The sequence below is a fragment of the Macrosteles quadrilineatus genome, unplaced genomic scaffold (assembly GCF_028750875.1).
Source record: "Macrosteles quadrilineatus isolate MER2022 unplaced genomic scaffold, UCM_ALF_1.0 Scaffold_3__2_contigs__length_128488019, whole genome shotgun sequence".
In the NCBI taxonomy this organism is placed as follows: domain Eukaryota; kingdom Metazoa; phylum Arthropoda; class Insecta; order Hemiptera; family Cicadellidae; genus Macrosteles; species Macrosteles quadrilineatus.
The window spans coordinates 121,700,834-121,721,951 of NW_026542596.1; the positions used below are offsets into that span (position 1 = coordinate 121,700,834).

A 21,118-nucleotide genomic window follows, 5' to 3' on the forward strand; every position below is an offset into this window, starting at 1 on the left:
GATAATAAATACAAATATTTCCCCCCATGGGTCATTAAAGGTGGCAGTTATTCTTAAATAACAACCTTCTGAGAATAATAAAAATAAAAATTGTTTTATTGGATTAAAATAGCGTCCCAAAAATCAACAACCACATGTGAATATATTTTTGCACAACTAACTGACTCATCCCACCTCTGAAGTACAGACTAGACCATCCAAGTTAGCCACTTTATCTTTTCAATTAACCCGACTACTTTATGACCCTTGAACCTCTCACAGTAGGTATGACAAATACCACTTGCCACTGAGGTCACATAATACACAAACACAGTTCCGGTAGTCACGGGGGCATCATTTGTTATACAACTGGGCAAGTGGCCTTTGGACATCCCAGACCCAGTCAATGGTTCAACGTGTTACACAACTTGGCGGGTCACCGATGACCAGGTGGACCCACCCAAAAATAGAGATGCAAACCCAGTGACCCATAAGATACTACTTTAGGTGTTGACACAGAACAATACCAATTCAATTCAATTCCTATTGTTTAGAACATGGACGCACATTTTTTTGTACATGTTGTAGGCTGATATATGAAGTGTGAGTGTAGAATGGAGCGAGATGAGCTGTGTCACTTTGTTACTGACAAAGACCAGCTGTTTCTTAGCCAGACCATTTATTAAACGCCCTATGATCAAGGACAGCTGGGTCTCTCTTTTCCCAGGATCGAACTGGTGACTTTTTGTTTACTTGGCGAGCACTATAAACAATCAGCTACCCAGCCACAATTGTGTCATACATGGTCAAATTAATCAAAAGTAGACATTTTATAAAACACGATCAAAAATTTTAATGTGGTCATGAAAACTTGTTACCACTCCTGTATCTTTAAAAATATGAAATGGTCAAGGCAGGACGACAAACACAGTTTTGTTGGTTCATGGGTGACTTGAGGCAAATTGTATTGTTTACTGAGAGATGTAATCTACAATATAATTTATATTTAGAGAAATTCATACTTCAACCTGATGCAAAAAATTTGTGTTCAGTTGTTAACAAATGTACAAGCCCTGGAATTTGGCCGTTATATGTTTGTGCACTCTGGATTTTCTCCAACAAAGCACAAGTAGATTTATGTCAAAAAATTAAATCCATACCTTCAGGCTGCCCTACCCATAAACAATTGGTACATGTAAGTGGTCGATGATTTACAGACTTTCAAACGAGGAGACGACAGCAATAAAAGCATAACAGCATATCTCAAGCAGGTTATTATGCAACAGAGAGAATCATCTCACAGTGTAGTCTATATATCGTCAGTGAAAGGTCTAACACACCCATCTGGCCAGCAATTGACAACCTCAATACTTGGGATGGTTGGAATCTCTCACTCCTACCACTGTAATATCTGACAACTGACCTCAAATGGTCAAATTGACTGGTTTTCATCTAGTTCACTAGTTGATAGTGTTTTATATTTATATGCAGTGTTTGGATACTAAATTGACAACTTAATTATGTAAACATTGTCTTTTGAAAAATCTCAAAAAGTTAACTACTCAAATTGTCACTTGTTATCGGGAATACTACTAACAGCTGTCACCACATCTTAAATTATATAAAATTAACTTTCGGTTGATATTGAAATTGCAACCATTGCCCTAAAGTAACCATACAAACTCTTTGAGTAGTGTTACTTTTGTGAATTTCCAATTCAAAAAGGATTCAAAAAGCAAACCCTACAAGCTAGACACCAACAAATTATGTGTCTTGTGTGTATCCAATGCAGTATCAAATAGCAGCCACCTAAATTTTTAAGTACGGTATTGGGGGCTGTTTGTATAGCCTAAGGGTATGCTTTATAATTTTTAAAAGAAAATAAAACATAAGTATTGTTAATGGTGAATGCGCCTCATCTACATTTTTGTTCATAAAATTATCGTCCAAAGAAAAATGATGGATATAGCTTACTAATTAGGGGTTGTTTGTAATTGTGTGATAATTTACATTGGACAAAGGACATCACATCTAAAAACTAACAGGGTATAAACATCCATTTAAGTGAACAAATATTATCATAATTATTTAAATTCCAAACATATTTCATGGTGGCTTTATGTTACACTAGCCGCTGTAACGCTTTTTTTCTATCACCGAATCAGGAAAATACAGAATCATAATCAATTTGTTCCAACGTGAATTAAAAAATATTTCTTATATTTAACTATGGTAAAACTTCCCTTTTACTGGTACGTATAATAAATGGAGTAAATAACCTTTTATGGTATGAAAACAATCAAGGAGTGCATTTTTACACAGATACACAATGGTGTTGCAGGATGTCTTCTGTCATGGAGTGGGTGTACATCATCTGAACAAAACATGACCCAGCTGATGGAGGAGGAATCGTTACTGCCAGTCAAGGAGAGGTTCCGACGACTCATACCCTACATGACCTACTACCTGGACCAAGGCTACAACACACAAGCTCCCCAACAACAGTATGTAACAGCAGCACCACAGTACGACGCATTACCACAACAAATCAACAACAACTTGCGTCCTCAGCCGTACTATGTACCACAATATCAACCGCAGCCACAACAGAAGTATCAGCTAGTGCCAGTCGGATACTTGGTCGGAGGAGGTTACAGACGAGTCCCTGTCTACTCTCGACCCCAGAGTGACTACCAATACACGCCTCAGAACCCATCAGACCTTACCCGCATGATCACACAGAACTACTTGTCTATCGCCAAGCAAGTCGCACAGAAGGACCAAAGACCGACACAGTTCACAACTAAACTACACTACGCAAATGAAAACCCCTCAAACAATCAACAGTATAAATCTAAAAACTATTACCAACCTAGACACAGGCCTCAAAATATTAGACAACCTTATATTCAAAAAAGTTTCAGACCGACGTACCCTCCTTTGAAAGAAAACACATACGTTCAGCTTCACAACAATTACGAATCGAACTTGGAGAACACCCAGAATATAAAGAGTTATGTTCCTGACCCTGTAATGACGATTACAAAAAGTCAAGAGATTAATGTCCCGGAGATACAAAATGTACCAGTACAAATACCTGTGGAGAACCAACACATTCCGATACCGACGACGCTTCCGAAGATACAAAGTGACTACGAACAGTCAGTTCCTCCAGTGCCTACAGTAGAGCAGAATAACCTGCTGGATCTACTTGCTGGATACCAACTTAACAAGGCTTTACCAGAGAAAGTGACACCTTCAAACATTGGCTACAGTATACAAACACTAACGAATCTATTGAAGCTGTTGCAAAAGGTCAAAGGTCAGCCGACAGGCGGAGCTTATGTTGAGGAAGATTATGACAACGGAGTGAGCCCTGATTATTCCCCCCAGCAGACGGAGGGCAGCACGCCGGGCCGAGCTGGCATAGACTACCCTGCGTATTCTGAAATACCTGAGACTCACTTTACCTGCAAGAGCCAGCGATACAAGGGCTTCTTTGGCGACCCAGAGACAAACTGTCAGGTAATTACAACATACAGTGCGTTTATTTATGCCAGTAAAAATTAAGAGATTGGGATGATGTGATATTGTGTGTAGTTTGGTTTTGGATTGGGAACTGCTAGTTCATCAACCAAGACTATTAAAAATAATCCCAATGATCAATGACACCTAATTATATTCATGTACTTTTTTCTACCTTTACATTTTACACATTATTTCAGTCTAGGCCTAGAGGATTGCAACATAATTACATGGGTAAAAGCGATTAATGATAGGCACAATTTCAACCAAGTCCAAACCACTCTTGGGAACCAAATCTCTATGCCCTTCCATTAGATTAGCTCGCTCCCCAATAAGCTTACTGCTTCAAAACTAGAGATCCCATTACATTTCCATATTAAATTTGTAGCTATTTTTAGATTGTAAAGATTAGTTGAATTGAGGTATTTAATATTTTGGCATCAATGTATAAGAATAAAGATTTTCTAATGCTGTTTTGAGCCGTGTTAAAACGTTCGGTAGAGTAGGGAGCGAGTGGACAGGTTACTCAGGGAGCAATAATTAGCATACTTCGGACACAATTAATTGATAGATGATGTCAGGTACAATGAAATTCGAGGAGTTGAGTTAAATTTATTTTCTTGTTAGTATTTTTAATCACCAATAAAATTAATGAAAGCTCAATAAAACAATTAATGGTTTCCTTTTGATGCTCCAAAATTAGTGGTATTTTCACTGGTCTCATAATAACAGCTTTCCTAAGAGGGCAATCATTAATCCGGCATTTTAAATAATCCAGTAATGCCATAGTCCTAAACATAAGCAAGCCTCTTGTATGTATTTTTTTATAATTTGAGAGTAAGCTTAGGCATTTTTAAATTGTCTAAATATCCCAGACAACCTATCATATCTGTCAATCTGTATGGACTAGGCAATGACTTAATTCTCCTTAGCATTGTTGCCACTCAATTGTTGTAGTTCACGTAGATTAAAATACTCTTAATTTTCCAGGTCTGGCACTACTGTGATCTAAATGGTGGTCAAGCCTCCTTCCTGTGTCCCAACGGAACTATTTTCAGCCAAGTAGCGCTAACTTGCGACTGGTGGTTCAATGTAAAATGTGAATCCACCTCACAGCTCTACGTTCTGAACGAACGGCTCTACAAATATATTCTGCCAGTGAAACCAAGCTTCCCTGAGGACTATGCGGGACCACTTGTAGATGAATACCTGACACTCAAGTTTCAAGAAATCGAGGCGAAGAAACAACAAAATTCTACAACGGAGAAATCACCCAACACGCTGCAAGTGCTGCTCAATGACGAAGTCAACCAGGCAGTCAAATGAACAGTAACATTAGGTTATGTCATGTTTCGTAATGCCAAAAATCTGACGGTGTGATAAGACTAATAATTAGAAGTGTACGATCATATTAAGGGTGCTCAGAAATGTTCAGAGTAATTTGTGTAAAAGATGCTAGTTGGAATGATTTTGTATAATGTGTTAAGAAATTTAGCTTTGAGAGTTTATCATTCTACAGAAGAAATTTTAGTATACTGTAGTGCAGTGGTGGCTGCCTTCCCCCCTCAATAATAAGTTTTAGAGAAGATCAATTGACAGATTTATGTAATGTTAACTAAATTAAAAGCATAACTCCGTGTTCTTCGGGTGGTTTATGTCCCTTATTTCTGATGATCGCCGCCACTGCTTAAGTGAACTTAAATGCCAAATTAAAAAAATTATCATTCCAAGGTATAGTAATCAAGAATTCAATTATTGTAGGCTACAATAGGTAATGATATCCATTTTAATAAATACTTTTTCAATTACATTATTTCCATTCTATGAGCAACAACATTTTAGGCTAGTTATTTATATTCAATGTGAAAACGGTATTGCTCAGAACTGAATATGAATTTTAATTTATTATGAAATGTACTCTTTCAATTGTATTATGAAAAAAAATATTGCGAACGAATTATACACAGTATTATACTTGGACAGAAGTTTAGAATAATCAATCATAAATATCTAGGCAACTGTTACAATTAAAGGGCTAGGTAAACCTGAAGATAGTATTTACATCGTAACTTTAGCAAAGTAGATCTGTTTAACATTGATTGAGAAAACAAAATTGTCAAATCATTTAAATTCAAAGTGGTTTGATACCCTAGATTAATTAGTTAACTCAAGGTCCAATAAAAGTAATTTATTATACTACAGACTGAAATAAGTGTGTTGTATGTAAATATTTAGAGTAGAAAAATAGTGATAGAATTAAATAGTGCCCAGGCACTTGTATGTAAGATTTAGATTAAGCTTATAGCTTTCTATATTTAGTGCAATATAGATGAATAAGTATTATTCTTGCTCAGAAAAAGATCAAGAACAATTTGAATTAAAAAACAAACTGGAGTTCTACTTAAAAATATAAAAATGTAAACATCACTTAAAACTAATTATTTTCAAGATAGAAATCCACCAACTGAGCAAGATTGTTAATAGTTCCAATAAATACTCAAGTAGGCCTACTTCTTGCTGTAGTATTAAGTTGTAATTGTATTTTGTAAATAAACTGTTTTGTAATAAATGTAATTTATTTCAGTACCTTTTATATAACAGGTGTGACAATATATCACACAATTAACATTCAAGAACTTTTTAAACTTTTTTGCTAGTTTCCTTTTTTTATTATTTTTTTTTTACGAAGGTGAAAGGGGTGGAAAAGATAAGAAACTTAAGAGATTAAAATATAAAAAGAGTGATCTTTATCTGTACAAAATGGTAGACAAGTGTAAAAATACTGAGTAAGGTAAGCCCACTGCAACAGTGGCAAACCACCACACTAGCCTTGCAACTGACACGGTCGCTGGCTACGTCACCATTCACCGAGCTAAACAGTGGACTGATCAACGCCGATCAGTTTTCTAGTTGTATAGATGCCGTCAAACAATGATTTCATGTTGTTGCTAGCTCTCCTACCAAAGAAAACGAAATTAAGGAAGAAAACAGAGCACATTCAGGTTATTGTTTCTGTTCTTAACTACACTACAGTGGGCAGCGCATTATTTCATACACAAGGCCTTTAAACCACCAACCACTTTAACCACAACTTACCGCAAAGTAAGAATCAGCTTTTCTGCTGGTTATATGGGTTCTCTCCAGTCTCTTGTCCTACTATATCGTTCATAATGTAAGCCTTCTCTTGTAATTCAAAAAATAATGTTTTTGACATTCTAAACTAGTAAAAAAAAACTTGTTTATAATTACACAGTTTGTGAAACTAAGTAGGTAGAATAGGATGAACAAAAACAATAACCAAGCTCTCATTAATCCAAATGTGAAACAGTGCACTTCCACTGTGCGGAGCAGCCACGGCCCGGGTGACCAGCTACTATATAGTTGAGAACAGCCACAGTGTAGCTTGCCACACAAGTAGCTCATTATAGCCACACTGCAGCCATTGTAGTCTAACAGGATTCCATTTAATTCAGTGTAAGTAAACACTTTCAACCTGTAGCCGGCCACCCTAGTGTAACAGGGGCTGCATTAATATTCAATATAAATATCATCCAACAAATTTTAGAACTGCCTAAAAGATTTTTATATTTTACTAGCAGTAAAAGTTTTAAAGAAAAATATCTATTTTAGTAAATCGATAGAGCTCAGTCGGTAGCTTCACGGACTTTGGGCTCAAGGCAGTGATGTCGTGGGTTCGGATCCTGGTCACTGAAACATTTTATCAGCACAGTTCACCTTCGTACTGTACTGGCTCACCCCATTCTTTGCTGGATGCATTCCATACACGGGCAGTTAGTCATGTGGACAGGCAAATGTAAAGTTAAAAGAGGCCGCCAACCTCTTAAAAAAAATGTTTCATAAATTTATATTTCACTATAATCATACTATATGCAAGTACTATGATATTATAAAGAAGGAGGTTTGTGTGTATGTTAGTTCGGGACTCAAATCACACATACTACTTGTCGGATTGGGCTGAAATTTGGCATGATGATTGATTGCTTATATTCCCCATTAACATACATATAGGCCATTTTGAATCGCCAGAACCACCAGAGATAAAGGAGAAAAGAACTACCAAGGTCAAATGAACGTCGATTCGTGCTCTTCTCTTGTTATTTGGAGCGCTCCGATGCCATTATAAGTAAATTTCTAACACAATGACACACTTAAATACTAAGATGTACAGTATTTAAGATGAAATAAAATATTTACAAGCCACAAAGTGCAATAAATAATTTCTTTAAAATAATCTCTAACAGTTTTCTGTTTTTAAACAAGAGAAATATCTTTTTTTGACATTTTTCTTAATGTTTCGTAACACAATTTTGTTTGCAATGCGCAGCATTGTATTAATAAAAGGACAAGGGAGGGCTAAGATGGGAGAGTCTATGACCTTGAGAGGGCCCGGCCTGGCTGGAGACAGTGATTTAAAAGGTTTGTTTACATCCTACTGCCCTTCCTTGAAAAATACCCTGCAATTTCAAAAACACTTGCAGTTTAAAACATTGTTGGTAATTACGGTCTCTGTCTGCCACCAAGCATAATTCAGTAAGACCTTTATGAACCGAAAATTATGTTACATAACCTCACTATCACACGTAAAACAGGTAGGCCTACCAAGTAAATTTTTAAAATTGTATTTAACCCGTTATCCTAGTTTGTTAAAAATGGATTGTAAATTCAACTAACTATTTCAGTCCATAATTGATATGCAGTAGGCTCCAAATTATATTTATTGAAATAACACATTTCATTTAACAAAATTAAAATAGAAGCAGAAAACATAAATATCAATTGGATTCAAATCCCCAGGTCACGTCACTCACGCCCAGGCACTTGACTGAATGTGTGATTTTGCTTCATGACAACGCCCGTCCACATACGGTACAGCTGATGAAAGGAAAGCTTCAGAAACTGGGATGGGAGATTCTTCACAGCCCCGACCTTGCCCCATCAGACTTCCATCTGTTTGGACCCCTTAAAGATGATATACGAGGGATACATGTTCAATCAAATGAAGGGGTAAAAAAACCAGGTGCAAAAGTGACTTTGAGATCAACCTAAAGAATCAACCAGAAAGATGGGACAAGTGTACTGTATAAGTGTTGCTGGGGACCTTGTTGAAAGAAACCGAAAATTGTACTGATTCAATTAAACTGTTTTAGAACAAATAATAGTTTGTCTCATTACTTATTGAATGACCCTTGTATATTTTCCTGATTTGTCGAACTAATCTTGTTCTTCACTAAAGATGTGCCAGAATAAAAAGTAAACGTAAGAGTTAAGTATCAAAATTTGATTAAAATGAAACAAACATTTACTTGGTAAGCTTTATAGCGTAAAAGAACTCTAAAATCATTATCTCCCACAGTAACATCTCAAGGAATCCATTAAAACTGGTTTAATATTGTTGTTATTGTAAATTATTTTATAATTTATTATTTATTTAGTTATGTATTGTTGTATTGTTATAAAAATTATTTCATTATATTATTGTTAAAGTTGAGAAGTATTTAATGTATTTTATTTATTTAAGATAATTGTTTCAAGTTGTTTTTAAAGCAAGCTAGTCATATATAGAAAGGTAGAGAATAAGTCAAAACAACAATATAATAGCAGATCTTGACAAGAAACAAGGAAAACCAGAGTGTAATATGGAGAAGGACTGACCAAGGGACAAAGTACATTGTTATCTAGAACAAGTTTATCTCTATGAGCTGCAGACAAGCCAAATGTTCCTGGCTTTTGCAGCAAGCTTTGTATATAAAATGTTGTAAGATTTTTGTGATTATGAAAAAAAAATAAAATAAATATAGAAAATCCTGAATATCTCCATTGGTCAGGGAAACATTATCAAAATCTCTCACAATCGCGCCACAATCCTGAATATCTCAGGTGGTTGTTGTGATGGGTGTCCATCTAGTAAAATAGAATAATAAAAAATGAAAATGAAGTATGTTAAACAACAATCAATAATTGCTGTGGAAATTTCCGATAGCAAATATTGTGTAGAACTTAATAAAAAATAGTACAGGACATTGCCGCAGATGGCAGCACATGATAGAAAACTGTCTTCAAACGAAAGAATATTGCCACAAGGAGCGCAAGTAGAGTATAGAAGAAGACATGTTTCTCCGCTAGAGTGCAGAGCGGCATCATCATATTATTGGTAATGGAGCAAGGCTTTGGTTTTTTTTTTCATTGAGAAGATTTAGTAGCATGGACATCAAAAGACAGTTCTGGAACAAAAAGTGGTTGGTTCGCCATATTGAAACACTATCCTGAATATCTCCTGCGGTTGTGTGATCATCGTTATTGGCTCCCGCTGTCTCGGAAACGTTATCATCGTCATCCGCGATCGCAGCAAAATCCTGAATATCTCAGGCGGTCAAGTGGTAATGTAATAAATAAAATACCTTCCAAACACAAACCACAAAAATCTACTTTATCTGGAGGTTAAGTGCTGGAACTACATACTGGCTGATATTATAAAGGATTATTAAGCTATCATACCACACGCTAAGTTAATGCAATAAAAAACTTTTACATCACAATTAAAATATGTGATGGTTAAGTTGCCGTTACAGCAGAAAACGGCGCTAGCTCCGCTCGGCACCACCAATTCAACATCCGGTGGTATTTTAATTATGAGATAATTGTTATTTATGTTAGTTATTAATTCATTCATTAGTTACTGGACGATTGTCAACATAGGCTTCATGAGCTGACATTTTGTATATCGGAGCTATTTTATGTTATTTTTAATTACATCCCGATAGACGAAGTGACACTTTTTCATCATTGTACATAAAAAACACTGCATTTTCCAAAACAAATAGTGCATGTCCCACTATAGAGTACAACAGATTTAAAGAACAAAATTCTCCCTTCTGTGTCCTATTCTTGTTGCAAAGCACAGGTTCAGCAGCTAGTAAAATACAAAATTTGGATAACTTACCTTTTTTGTTGCAAGCAGATGTTTAAGCACGTCATTCACTTCATCAAAGAGCTCTGAAAATTCTGGTAGTTTCTCTTCATTCTGAAATGCAAAATAACCACTCAGCAATTGTGTAATATGTTGAATCATTTGCCCTTAATTTCACCAGCCAGCAAATAATGAAAGGAAACAACATCAGAGATTAGATCTGCAATGTGCAAATGTGAGCCACCACACTAACAAATTCATTGGTTGATTTTAAGAAGGCTTAAATATATAAAATGGATAAAACGTTGATTGACTCTACATCATATCATATAATATCAACATAGTACAATTGGTTAAAAAATTCTCTTCAAATGAAGGAGATGTACAACTTCTGACAAACAACTCTAAAGGGGAATAATGCAATGATTTGGCTAAATTTTTTTCTTGGTGATCTATCACTTTATTTTATTTCCCTGAAATAAAAACAAAATCCATACTCCTAGAACTCAAAACCTCTATCACACCACCTCAAATTTAAATAAAGAAACCCCCTTTTACTTGCTTTCCTTCATTTCCTTCAGATTTTGACAAATTAACTGACACCCACTTGTTTTTAAACATTTAAATAATAAATCCAAAAGTTCTAAACCGATTATTTTACTGCGTTTTATAGGAATTCATGTTTGAACCACTCAACATTAAAATATGCATCTAACTTTGCTAAAACACTGAAATATCCTTACTGGTGGTTTATATCAAGTCAACCTAATAAAAGCCCTAACCAGACCATTTTTACCACTATTTTTTTGGGAATGTTTCTAAATAAAAGTCTTTGGATTAAGTGGATTTTTTGAATTGTATCCCGGTTGTTTTATTAGGCTGTATATTAGTTTTTAAGGAGAAAGCTGCAATTACCACTCACCAAGTTAAACGTGTCAACGCAGCAATGTTCAAGATGGCTGTCTTTGACTGCACACTCTTTGCAGATGTATATTTTACAATCTCTGCAGAAAATACTGAGAAATGCTCCACTGTGGATTGTGCACATGCTTTCTTTGAAGAACTCCATTGTTTCTTTCAGTATCAATGGCACTTTCTCGTGATTTCGGAGAGTCACTTTGTCGTGAATCTGAAAGTTGACAACAGATTAAAATAACATTCACTATACACACAAACAATAGTGGTTCACAAAATATTTATAAAACGATTAGTACACTTGTTAGTAATCTTTATCAATCTTGTAGTATTGCATACCTTTTTTAAGCATGTCATATAGTCAATACAAGGATTGTTTTAAAATTAAGGTCACTAACAAGCTCCTGTTGAAGACAAACGAACTAGGCTATTTCAAATCTGATACCAACGTTGTGCTCCTTACTTAATCCACTAGGTTACATACTGGCGTAAAGCCCATTCTTACTGCTGTGGTACAATTAATAAGGCTCATCATAAAATAGGAAAACGTTTTGAAAGAAGACTGACACTCCTGCCATGAATAAATTGCGTTCATTGATTTGGTTCCTGTAGGAATTTGGTCAATCACTGTTGCCAGTAATTGATAAACAACAACAATTATTTTCACATAGAAAATGTGCACACAAGTAGCTTAAGGTGTCTGCAGAAGGCAGTAAACATTGACATAACGGAGCCGGCAGTGGTTGTTCATCTGTTTCCATCAAGACAGTAAACATGATTGAATTTTAAAGAAACTTGCTGATTGGCATGTTTAAGATTTTCAGGGCTGACCATAGACTGTAATAGCCTAATTTAAGTTTGACAATCTCTCTTTTGTTCAGGCATACTATGATCTAGAAGCAAAGTGTTTATCACAATGTTAGCACTAATTATCTACACTCACTTGTACTTTCTAATCGCAGCAGAATAAACAGTTAGATAATGTAATAGGCTACTACTTTACATCAGGCAAAACCCTGTTATTAAATCTAAAAATTAAAGTCCTAAGGCTGTTTTAATTTATTAAACTATCAAATAAATACCCCCGCCGCAGCAAACCCTCAGACTTAGCGAATTTCCATTTGTCTGATTTGATTTTCAATTAAATCTATTCAAATAACTTTAGGTTTAACGAGTATCTAGGTTTGCTGCCTACAGGGAGGGTAATAAAGTGTGTTTTTTTTTTATAAAATATTAGTAGCTTAGTATAAAATAAATAGATTTGCCAAGTTTGGTCCAAATATATCCATAAACAAACTACAACTGTTTTCTTATCCTACTAATATTATAAACTAGGGGAAACCCGTCGAAATCGACGGTTACTTTCAAGGCTTACGTTAATTCATCTAACTGCGATAAATTGGGTGAAATATACATATTTTGAGCATTTGGCATTGTTTAAAGGGTAGTAAGTGTGAAAACAATAATGATTTTAATTGCGTTAGTTGCCAAATTTGGTTGATCATTCAATGATTAAAATATTTCCCATACCGTACGTCATTCGACTCATCGGAGTTATTATTAGTATGTTATATGATATCCCTTCCTTTGGAAGAACCTTTAAATAGTATTAAAATCGTATTGGTGGGTCTTTTGTAGTTAAACACTTCTGTGATTTCATCAGTGTAATATGATTTTATTTGAAATGAAAATATTTTTTGGGAAGAAATGTTCTAACTTCAAAGGGAGGTATATCCGTTACAGTGTAAGTTTGATTTTTCCTTAGTCACGTCGCGTCAGTTCATATCGTACTTCTGTGCCAATGAATGAACCCTCTAGCATAGTTATGAGAAATTTATTGTGGGGTTACTGTTAAAGCTGGAATTCCTTGACATGGGGGATGTCAGTTAGTTGTCTCAGCCTTATCAATAACATAAAGTTGTCAATATAATCTCTCTACGGAATGATAGGTGTAGTGGAATACTTGAAGTGAAGTTGGCTTTTATTCTTAAACTGTTAGGGACCTCCTAGTTTATATGGTCTTGCGGCTTCATTGGCAACAAATAATGCAAATGACATAGCAATGGGACACTTCCAAAAAAAAAAAAAATACTGTAAATTGGCTGTTGCGTATATATTGACGTTTACATATTGTAAATCAACGTATCTTATAAAGGATTATGAGGTCTAGTTTAAAAGGAATATGACCTTTCTGTCATGACAGTAACTGCTAAAATAGTATTTTCTCTTTGTACCATATTTTACAGCCAAAATGTTGTGTTATTTTCAATAATGTTACCAACCCAGTGCGCCAAAGTCCGTAATATAGGCAGGTGCAAATAATTTGTCAAGATGGGTACCATTTTAGGCAATGTTTCTATGTTTGGATTTTATTAGACACGATAAGAGCAGATATTTCTACATGAATATTTGATATGTGTAGAATAATATGATAAAATTTAGGCAAAAGTGGTGAAAAAGGCAGACACCAACCCGTACAATAGATATAAGATAGTTCAATAAGAAATAATTTAAGAATTTCTGTTATCAAAGGATTTTCCACTGATTTCGTAATAGAACGTTATATTGCAAAACATGACATGATGAAGAGGAAAATTAATTTTAAAATCAGAAAATAACATTGCAAATACTTATTTGGTACAATTCAGTAACCCAATAAATATGTGTGGTTTGAAATACAATTTAAAAATGAACAGCTGTTTTATTAAAAAGTATTATTCACATGGCCAAAATGTAAACAACTCTGTGGAGGGATCTTTAAAGGCTTCTGGGGCAGAGCCCTAAGGGATTTTGCTTAGTTTTTCTTTTGATATCTCATCTACAGACCAAGACCTTTCTTTGGACACCTCTACCAAGTATCTACGCCCAGCCGTTCTCTCAAATTAGTGGGGACAAAGTTTCCAATTAAATATTTAAATTCCCCCATGTTAATCTTATGGGAGAAAATCCAACTTTGATGGCCTGTGGGGCAAAGCCCGAGGATTTTTATTACATGAATTGGTGAAAGGGGGCGTCTACACAAAAAATACTTTATTTTGACACGTTGTTTGTAAAAATCCGTCCATTATTAACGGAGGAGTAGTGTTTTCAAGAAATCGCCTTCACGTATCCTACTAATATTATAAATGAGAAAGTTTGGATGTATGGATGTATGGATGTATGGATGTATGTTTGTGACAAGTGAACGCGAAAAATACTGGTTGGATTGGGCTGAAATTTGGCATGATGATAGCTCACATTCCCGATTAACATATAGGCATATTCTTATTTCAAAAATCCTTTCGGGCTCCGCCCCAGTGGCTCTGGAGTTTCCCATGTTAACCTTATGAGAAATGGAATTATTGAATCTTAACAGCTGTTTCAATTAAACAAGTTTGTTCTGTTCTATGATGTTCAATAGCATTAAAGTTACAAGGATTACCAACAGGTTGCAGCACTATTATTTCTTTAACATTTATGACAACAGCTAATTTGCAACCAAAAGGTGAGTGAGCGTAGCGAACGAACTTCAACCTGGAGGCGAGTTAGCGTAGCGAACGAGCTAACCTGAAGGCAAGTGAGCGCAGCGAACGAGCTCCAACCTAAAGGTGAGTTAGCGTAGCGAACAAACTTCAACCAGGACGTGATTGAGCCATGCGAACAAGATAATCTTGAAAATTAAGAAGTTAAACGGGGCAAAGCCCGCGGGTTACAGCTAGTTATATATAAGGATGAGAAAGTTTGGATGTATGGATGTATGTTTGTGACAAGTAAACGCGAAAAATACTGGTCGGATTGTGCTGAAATTTTGCATGTTGGTAGCTCACATTCCCGATTAACATATAGGCACATTCTTATTTCAAAAATCCTTTGGGGCTCCCCTTATGAGTATTCATATTTAAAGTAAATTAAAGAAACTTAGCCAGCTGTTTCAACTAAAAGAGTTGGTTCTATGATATGCAAAAGCATTAAAAAGTTACAAGATTTACCAACAGGGTGCAGCACTATTATTTCTTTTACATTTATGACAACAGCTAATTTGCAACCAAAAGGTGAGTGAGCGTAGCGAACAAACTTCAACCTGGAGGCGAGTTAGCGTAGGAAACGAGCTAACCTGAAGGCAAGTGAGCGCAGCGAACGAGCTCCAACCTAAAAGTGAGTGAGCGTAGCGAACGAACTTCAACCAGGACGTGATTGAGCCATGCGAACAAGCTCACTTATAAAGTTAAACGGGGCAAAGCCCACGGGTTACAGCTAGTTCTCCATAAGAATAACATGGGAATTTTTAATTTACAATTTTTCCGTAACCAATAACCATACAAAAACATTTCAATATACTAAATTATTTGTTTTTTTAAGCTCTTCAAAATGGTTTAGAGAAAATTTGGGAAATATTATGTTTTGAGGGTCAAAAAGGAGAAAAAACAATTTTTACCCCATAAAACCCTGTTCCCGTGGTCCGATCATGCTGGTTTGCGAACTCGTCCTAAATAACGTAGGTTTACACGTTTGAACCAAATTTCATCGAAATCGGATCATTTTTGCTCGAGTTATCGTGCTAACAGACACATATCTTACTAATATTTGTAATCAACCTTCAACTTAGGTCTACAATGGAAACTCCATGTACAAAATCGAAACTTAAATTTATTAATTATTATACAAATCTGATAGTGAAAGAAAAGAAAGGGGGTTCACAATAAATTGTACAAACCGTGGGAAATGAATTTACTTTAAAAAAAAACTTTAGGCTAGGCCTATTACAATGGTTTTAATTATTTAAGTTCAATGTTATAATTTAGGCTACTGCAAGGATCTTTCTCAGGTGGGGTGATCGAGCGGCATTTGAAATTAATCTTGTGATATAAGCCTAATTAAATTTTGTTTTAAAATATAAAGTATGTTCGAATTATAGATTGGTTGAATTAATAATAATTTTGAATAGGTTAAGCTTCTATAAGTTCTTGACTTTGAATTTGAGTACAAATGTCCAAAGGTTGGGCCTAAAAAAGTTTTAATGGCTTCCAAAGGGGTAAAAGTCTATTGGAGTAATCTCACCAAAATTGATGTCTTCTTTGAAGTTAAGTTCTTGATGTTATAAATTATGAATGTTCGTCACAAGGATGGTTCTTCTTTCAACAAATTTCACAAATTTTGTCCGAATAATGTACTTTTCTTTATAAAATTCTAATATTAAATATGTAGTGTCTAATTTGCATCTTCATACTATCTTGGCTCTATTGGAAGTGATGATGGTCTGATGTATTGTTGCACTCACATATGTCAATGCCGACTTAATAACATAAAATTATAGGCCACTGTTCACAAATATATAACACATTTCATTTGCTAGAGAGCTAAATTATAATTTTGAAAAGTTATTTAAATAAATTTATGTTGAATTTGAAGCAATTTTGTTACAAAAGTTATAGGTTATTATATATTTACATGATATTAGGTTATTTGAAAATTTCTATATTATATTGTATTAAATTGATTACCTATTGGTCTGCATGGACAATTAATTACTATATATGGTTTGAAAAGGGATTAACGTTTAGATAAAATGAAAACATATGGTGGAAATTAAATTATTCTATAAAAAAATATTGGTGAAAATATTGAATTGTTACAAAATCCCCGCAGAAATGGAGTTATAATGAAATTACTAACGACATTTCGAACTAACAATGAAATATTTACACTGATTAAAACTGATAACAACTAACATACAAACAAGAAAAGAAAAAAAACAATAAATTATTACTTTAAAGTACATGAACATAACAAAACATTAATATCCTAGCTAACATAATGAGAGATATTTAAAAAAACACAATATTTAAAGGGGTTTCCTAACTATATAGCATAGATGGATTTCAAGGTCTTTATCCTTCACTAACTCCTATTGTTTTTTATAAATCATTTTCCTAAAATGTATTATTATGTAATGATTCGTTTACTGTTGTATATACATACATTCATTTGATTGTTTTATGGGGAAAGGGGAGGGGAATTGTTTCTATTATGACTGACGACTGTACACAACAGGCGCGCACTAATCACAACACTTCATTCTTCAGGCTTTGATTGGAGGGAATTTTGATTGGTTGAATCTTGAGGGGTGATGTATCTTCTGAGGGCAGAGACGTGGTAAGGTCCATATTTGCACTTAATTTCAGCATTATCCCCGCTATCTAGGTACTGATAGACATGGTATGTTTTCTTGAGATCTGGGTAGGATTTCTTCTTAAAATTTTGAGGATTTTCAACTTTTAAAGTATGCTTGTATTTGTTGCAAACTCCTGGTTCGTCTGAGAAGACATCTTTATACTTTAGTATTAGAGATTCAAGTTTAGAACGCTGTTCTTCATTAATTAACTGATTATCGGCAAGAGAACTTTTGACTATCTCTGGTGAAATGCTGCTTTGAGTTTTGCTTATTTGTGAACTGTACCTTTGTGTATTTATTTCATTGGTATTATTATATATCAAATCATCTTCATAACTGTATGTTTCACTTGTATTGTAGTTAATGTAGCAAGATATTCCGTCAATAGTTACCTCTCCAAACTTCAAATTCACATCATTATTATTAATATTTATATTTATTGATTTGTGTTCGAAGTCGATTCGTGCATCCCATAAGCTTAAAACATCTGTTCCTATAATTAATGATCTTACTAGGTGCGGTACAAGCAAAGTTTGTATGTATGTTGGTTGATTATTCACTTCAAATGGCAGCAATAAGATTTTAGATACCCGTTTAGATTTCTCTCCGGTGGCAGTTTTAATGAATGTGTTACTAACAGGGAGTTCTTCAAATTCAGCTAATTTATGTTTATTTTCATTAAACCAATTTTCGTTTAGACAGGTAATGTTAGAACCAGTGTCAACTAAAGCACAGATAGGAATATTACTGATTTTTACATTTATTTCTGGGCAGTTTGCTTTAAAATTGTTAGTACAAAGTTCATCTATCGTTTCTTCAGTCAATAGGAATTCACGGTTACAACAAATTGTGTTAATATATAAAGGTTCTATGTTATTTTGGTTGTAATTATTTATTTGATTATTTGGTCTGTTTAGTCCGATTTGAGTTACAGGCGCTGAAGATTCTAGATTGTTGTCGTTAATTGGCAGTGTTGTATACAGACCAGCAGTTTCGACAGCGCCTACCCGTTTAAAGGCAGCTGCCCGCTGTACTGTTGTGTCGTACTGTTAGGCGGTCGGTGTTGTGAAGGAACTTGCGAAATTGAATTACACATTTGGACTTGCTCTGATGTTGGGTACTCACGGTCATGGAATTGATTCGTGTTATGTTGAGGATTGTAAGTAACCGTCATGTAATTCACATTGCCTCGCTGTTGTTGTGGTGGTGGTGGATATCTTGGCTGCCAACTTGGATTATGTTGGGGCCTGTGGTTTTGATAGTACTGAGATTTTTCTGTCTTTGGATTGTAGATATGGGGATTAGTGTTTTGGTAATGATTTTGAACTTGAAAGCTGGGTCGGTTCTGGTAGTTTCGATTGTTATGGTAGTTATTAGGACGATCGTTTCGATTTTGGTTATTGTGGGATGGTGATGGACTGGAGTTATTTTTAGGCCGTTTCTCTGCGTCGTGTAGATCTTGTCGTTGAAGTAGTGCTTCAAACTCGTAAACACTGCTTGCATTTTGCACACGTCGTGCGTCTTGAATAAGTGGGCAGAAATGGTCTGACAAAATAGCGACTATTTCATCTTCAGTCAGCGCTGGAGTGAGGGATCGTAGCGTGATGACTCGTTCAATAAAATACTCGGATCGAGTTAACTTTCCGTTGGGCTTGTATTGTTCGGATTCGATTTTGTGCTTGATTGCCCGTTGAAGGTCACGATTCCAATACTTCGAGATAAATTGTGTTTCAAAATCTTCCCATGACTTCAAATCATTCTTTACCAATGAAAACCATCGTGAAGCTTGGTGTTCAAGGCTTGTTTCAAGAACGTCTTTTAAGGTTTCGATGGGGTTTTGCTCGGTGCTTTGCCGTTAAAGTAATTTTTGGTAATACCTCTTCAGACGTGTTAGATATTCCGGGGGATTATGGGATCGACCACTGAATTTAGGTAAAGTCAAATCATTGGTTAAGATTGAACTTCCACAAGTTACATGGATTTGAGGTGTTAGAAAAGTGGTTTCTTGTTTTAGCTTTTGTTCAAGCTCGACTTTAATGTTAGTAAATCTAGCTTCTTGTTCATGTATAAGGTTAGTTACTTGATTAAGTGTTTCTGTTGTTTGCCGAATTGTGTTTTGGTTGTACTCAACTACCGGTGCTAATTCATTTCTGATTTCAGTGGTTTTTAAATTTACATAATTTTCTAAATCTGATTTAGTGTTCTGGGATGTTTCATGGATATTTAGGGTCAATTTGGTTTCAATTTTGCGACTTTCGTCAGTGATGATTTGATTGGTCTTAATGCGTTCATTGGCTACAATATTGGACACTTCTTTTCTAATTTCGTCATTCTGTTTATACACCTTTTTAATTATGTTGTGTTCAATTTGTTGTAGTTCCAAAGTCTGTACTTGTTGGATAGCACGGATTTCGTCTAGCTCCTTACGCATATTGTTTTGATTTTCTGCTAAAGTGTCAAATTTAGAATTTAATTCATTTTTAACCTCGTTTAATTCGTGTTTGACCTCGTTCTTTACTTCATTTAGGTCGCTTTTTACTTCATTTAGGTCGCTTTTTACTTCATTTAGGTCGCTTTTTACTTCATTAAGACCTTTATCGATTTTATTTCCAAGCAATTCGAATAATGAGATTAATTTGCATTGAAAATCATCCGTAACGACTGTCGACTTAGTTGGTGAGGCATTGACAGGTGCAGTGACGTCACTGTTTAACTTTGTGAGAGTCAGCTGGCAGGGAGAAGGAGACGGGATAGCATCGGAAGTCTTCGGTAGCGTTCGGGTGTTGTCGTCGGCGAAGATCGGCATCGGTTGGCCTTGACAATGACATTCAAGATGGCGAGTTCCAGTGTCAGTGTCTGCTTGCGAAATGGCGTCTGCCATGTTTACTTCTGCTTCGGTTTTATTAAACTCGGTGAAAAGTTCGTTATTATTGTGCCCGGGTAGATTGTTTGATTGTTCGTCTTCGTGTTCTGTTATTACGTTGTCGGGTTGTGCGGGATTTACGAACAAACTGTGTTGTGTGAATGTTGAAGTGTTATTATTGTCAGTGGGGACTTGGACGTTGTCAACTGTGTCAGTCATAGTTATTGGGTTGGGAATGGTAATGGTATTGCGGGACCTTAAGTTATAATTATGGGGCATGGGATTACACAAAAGGGAAAAGGATATTATTTACAGTTATGGTATGTTAACTCAATAAATCTCTTTAACTAAATTGTGAGTTGTTATTTCTCTATCTTAACTGCTAACAAACTTCGTTCTAAGGTTTCAAAATTGCTTCATTTGGATCACAAGATTAAATTCGTTGCCAATACGTTGGTGCGCCATTTTTGTAATCAACCTTCAACTTAGGTCTACAATGGAAACTCCATGTACAAAATCGAAACTTAAATTTATTAATTATTATACAAATCTGATAGTGAAAGAAAAGAAAGGGGGTTCACAATAAATTGTACAAACAGTGGGAAATGAATTTACTTTAAAAAAAAACTTTAGGCTAGGCCTATTACAATGGTTTTAATTATTTAAGTTCAATGTTATAATTTAGGCTACTGCAAGGATCTTTCTCAGGTGGGGTGATCGAGCGGCATTTGAAATTAATCTTGTGATATAAGCCTAA

General features: G+C 35.1%; 2 protein-coding genes across 4 annotated transcripts in view; one reads left to right on the plus strand and one right to left on the minus strand.

Moving 5' to 3' along the window:
* LOC128990917 (uncharacterized) overlaps positions 1-6,005 on the plus strand; it is a 38,147-nt gene extending 32,142 nt beyond the window's left edge. Inside the window, exons 2-3 of the mRNA XM_054413574.1 lie at positions 2,321-3,504; positions 4,495-6,005. Coding sequence (XP_054269549.1) covers positions 2,321-3,504; positions 4,495-4,830 — 1,520 coding nt within the window. The 3' untranslated portion in view covers positions 4,831-6,005. The remainder of the gene's footprint in view (positions 1-2,320; positions 3,505-4,494) is intronic.
* Positions 1-21,118, minus strand: part of LOC128990915 (RING finger protein 17-like) — a 184,978-nt gene that overhangs the window by 156,697 nt on the left and 7,163 nt on the right. For all 3 annotated transcript variants that reach the window (XM_054413572.1, XM_054413573.1, XM_054413571.1), the window contains exons 3-4: positions 11,355-11,561; positions 10,466-10,546 (exon numbers count right to left, since the gene is read on the minus strand). In XM_054413572.1, coding sequence (XP_054269547.1) covers positions 10,466-10,546; positions 11,355-11,561 — 288 coding nt within the window. The remainder of the gene's footprint in view (positions 1-10,465; positions 10,547-11,354; positions 11,562-21,118) is intronic.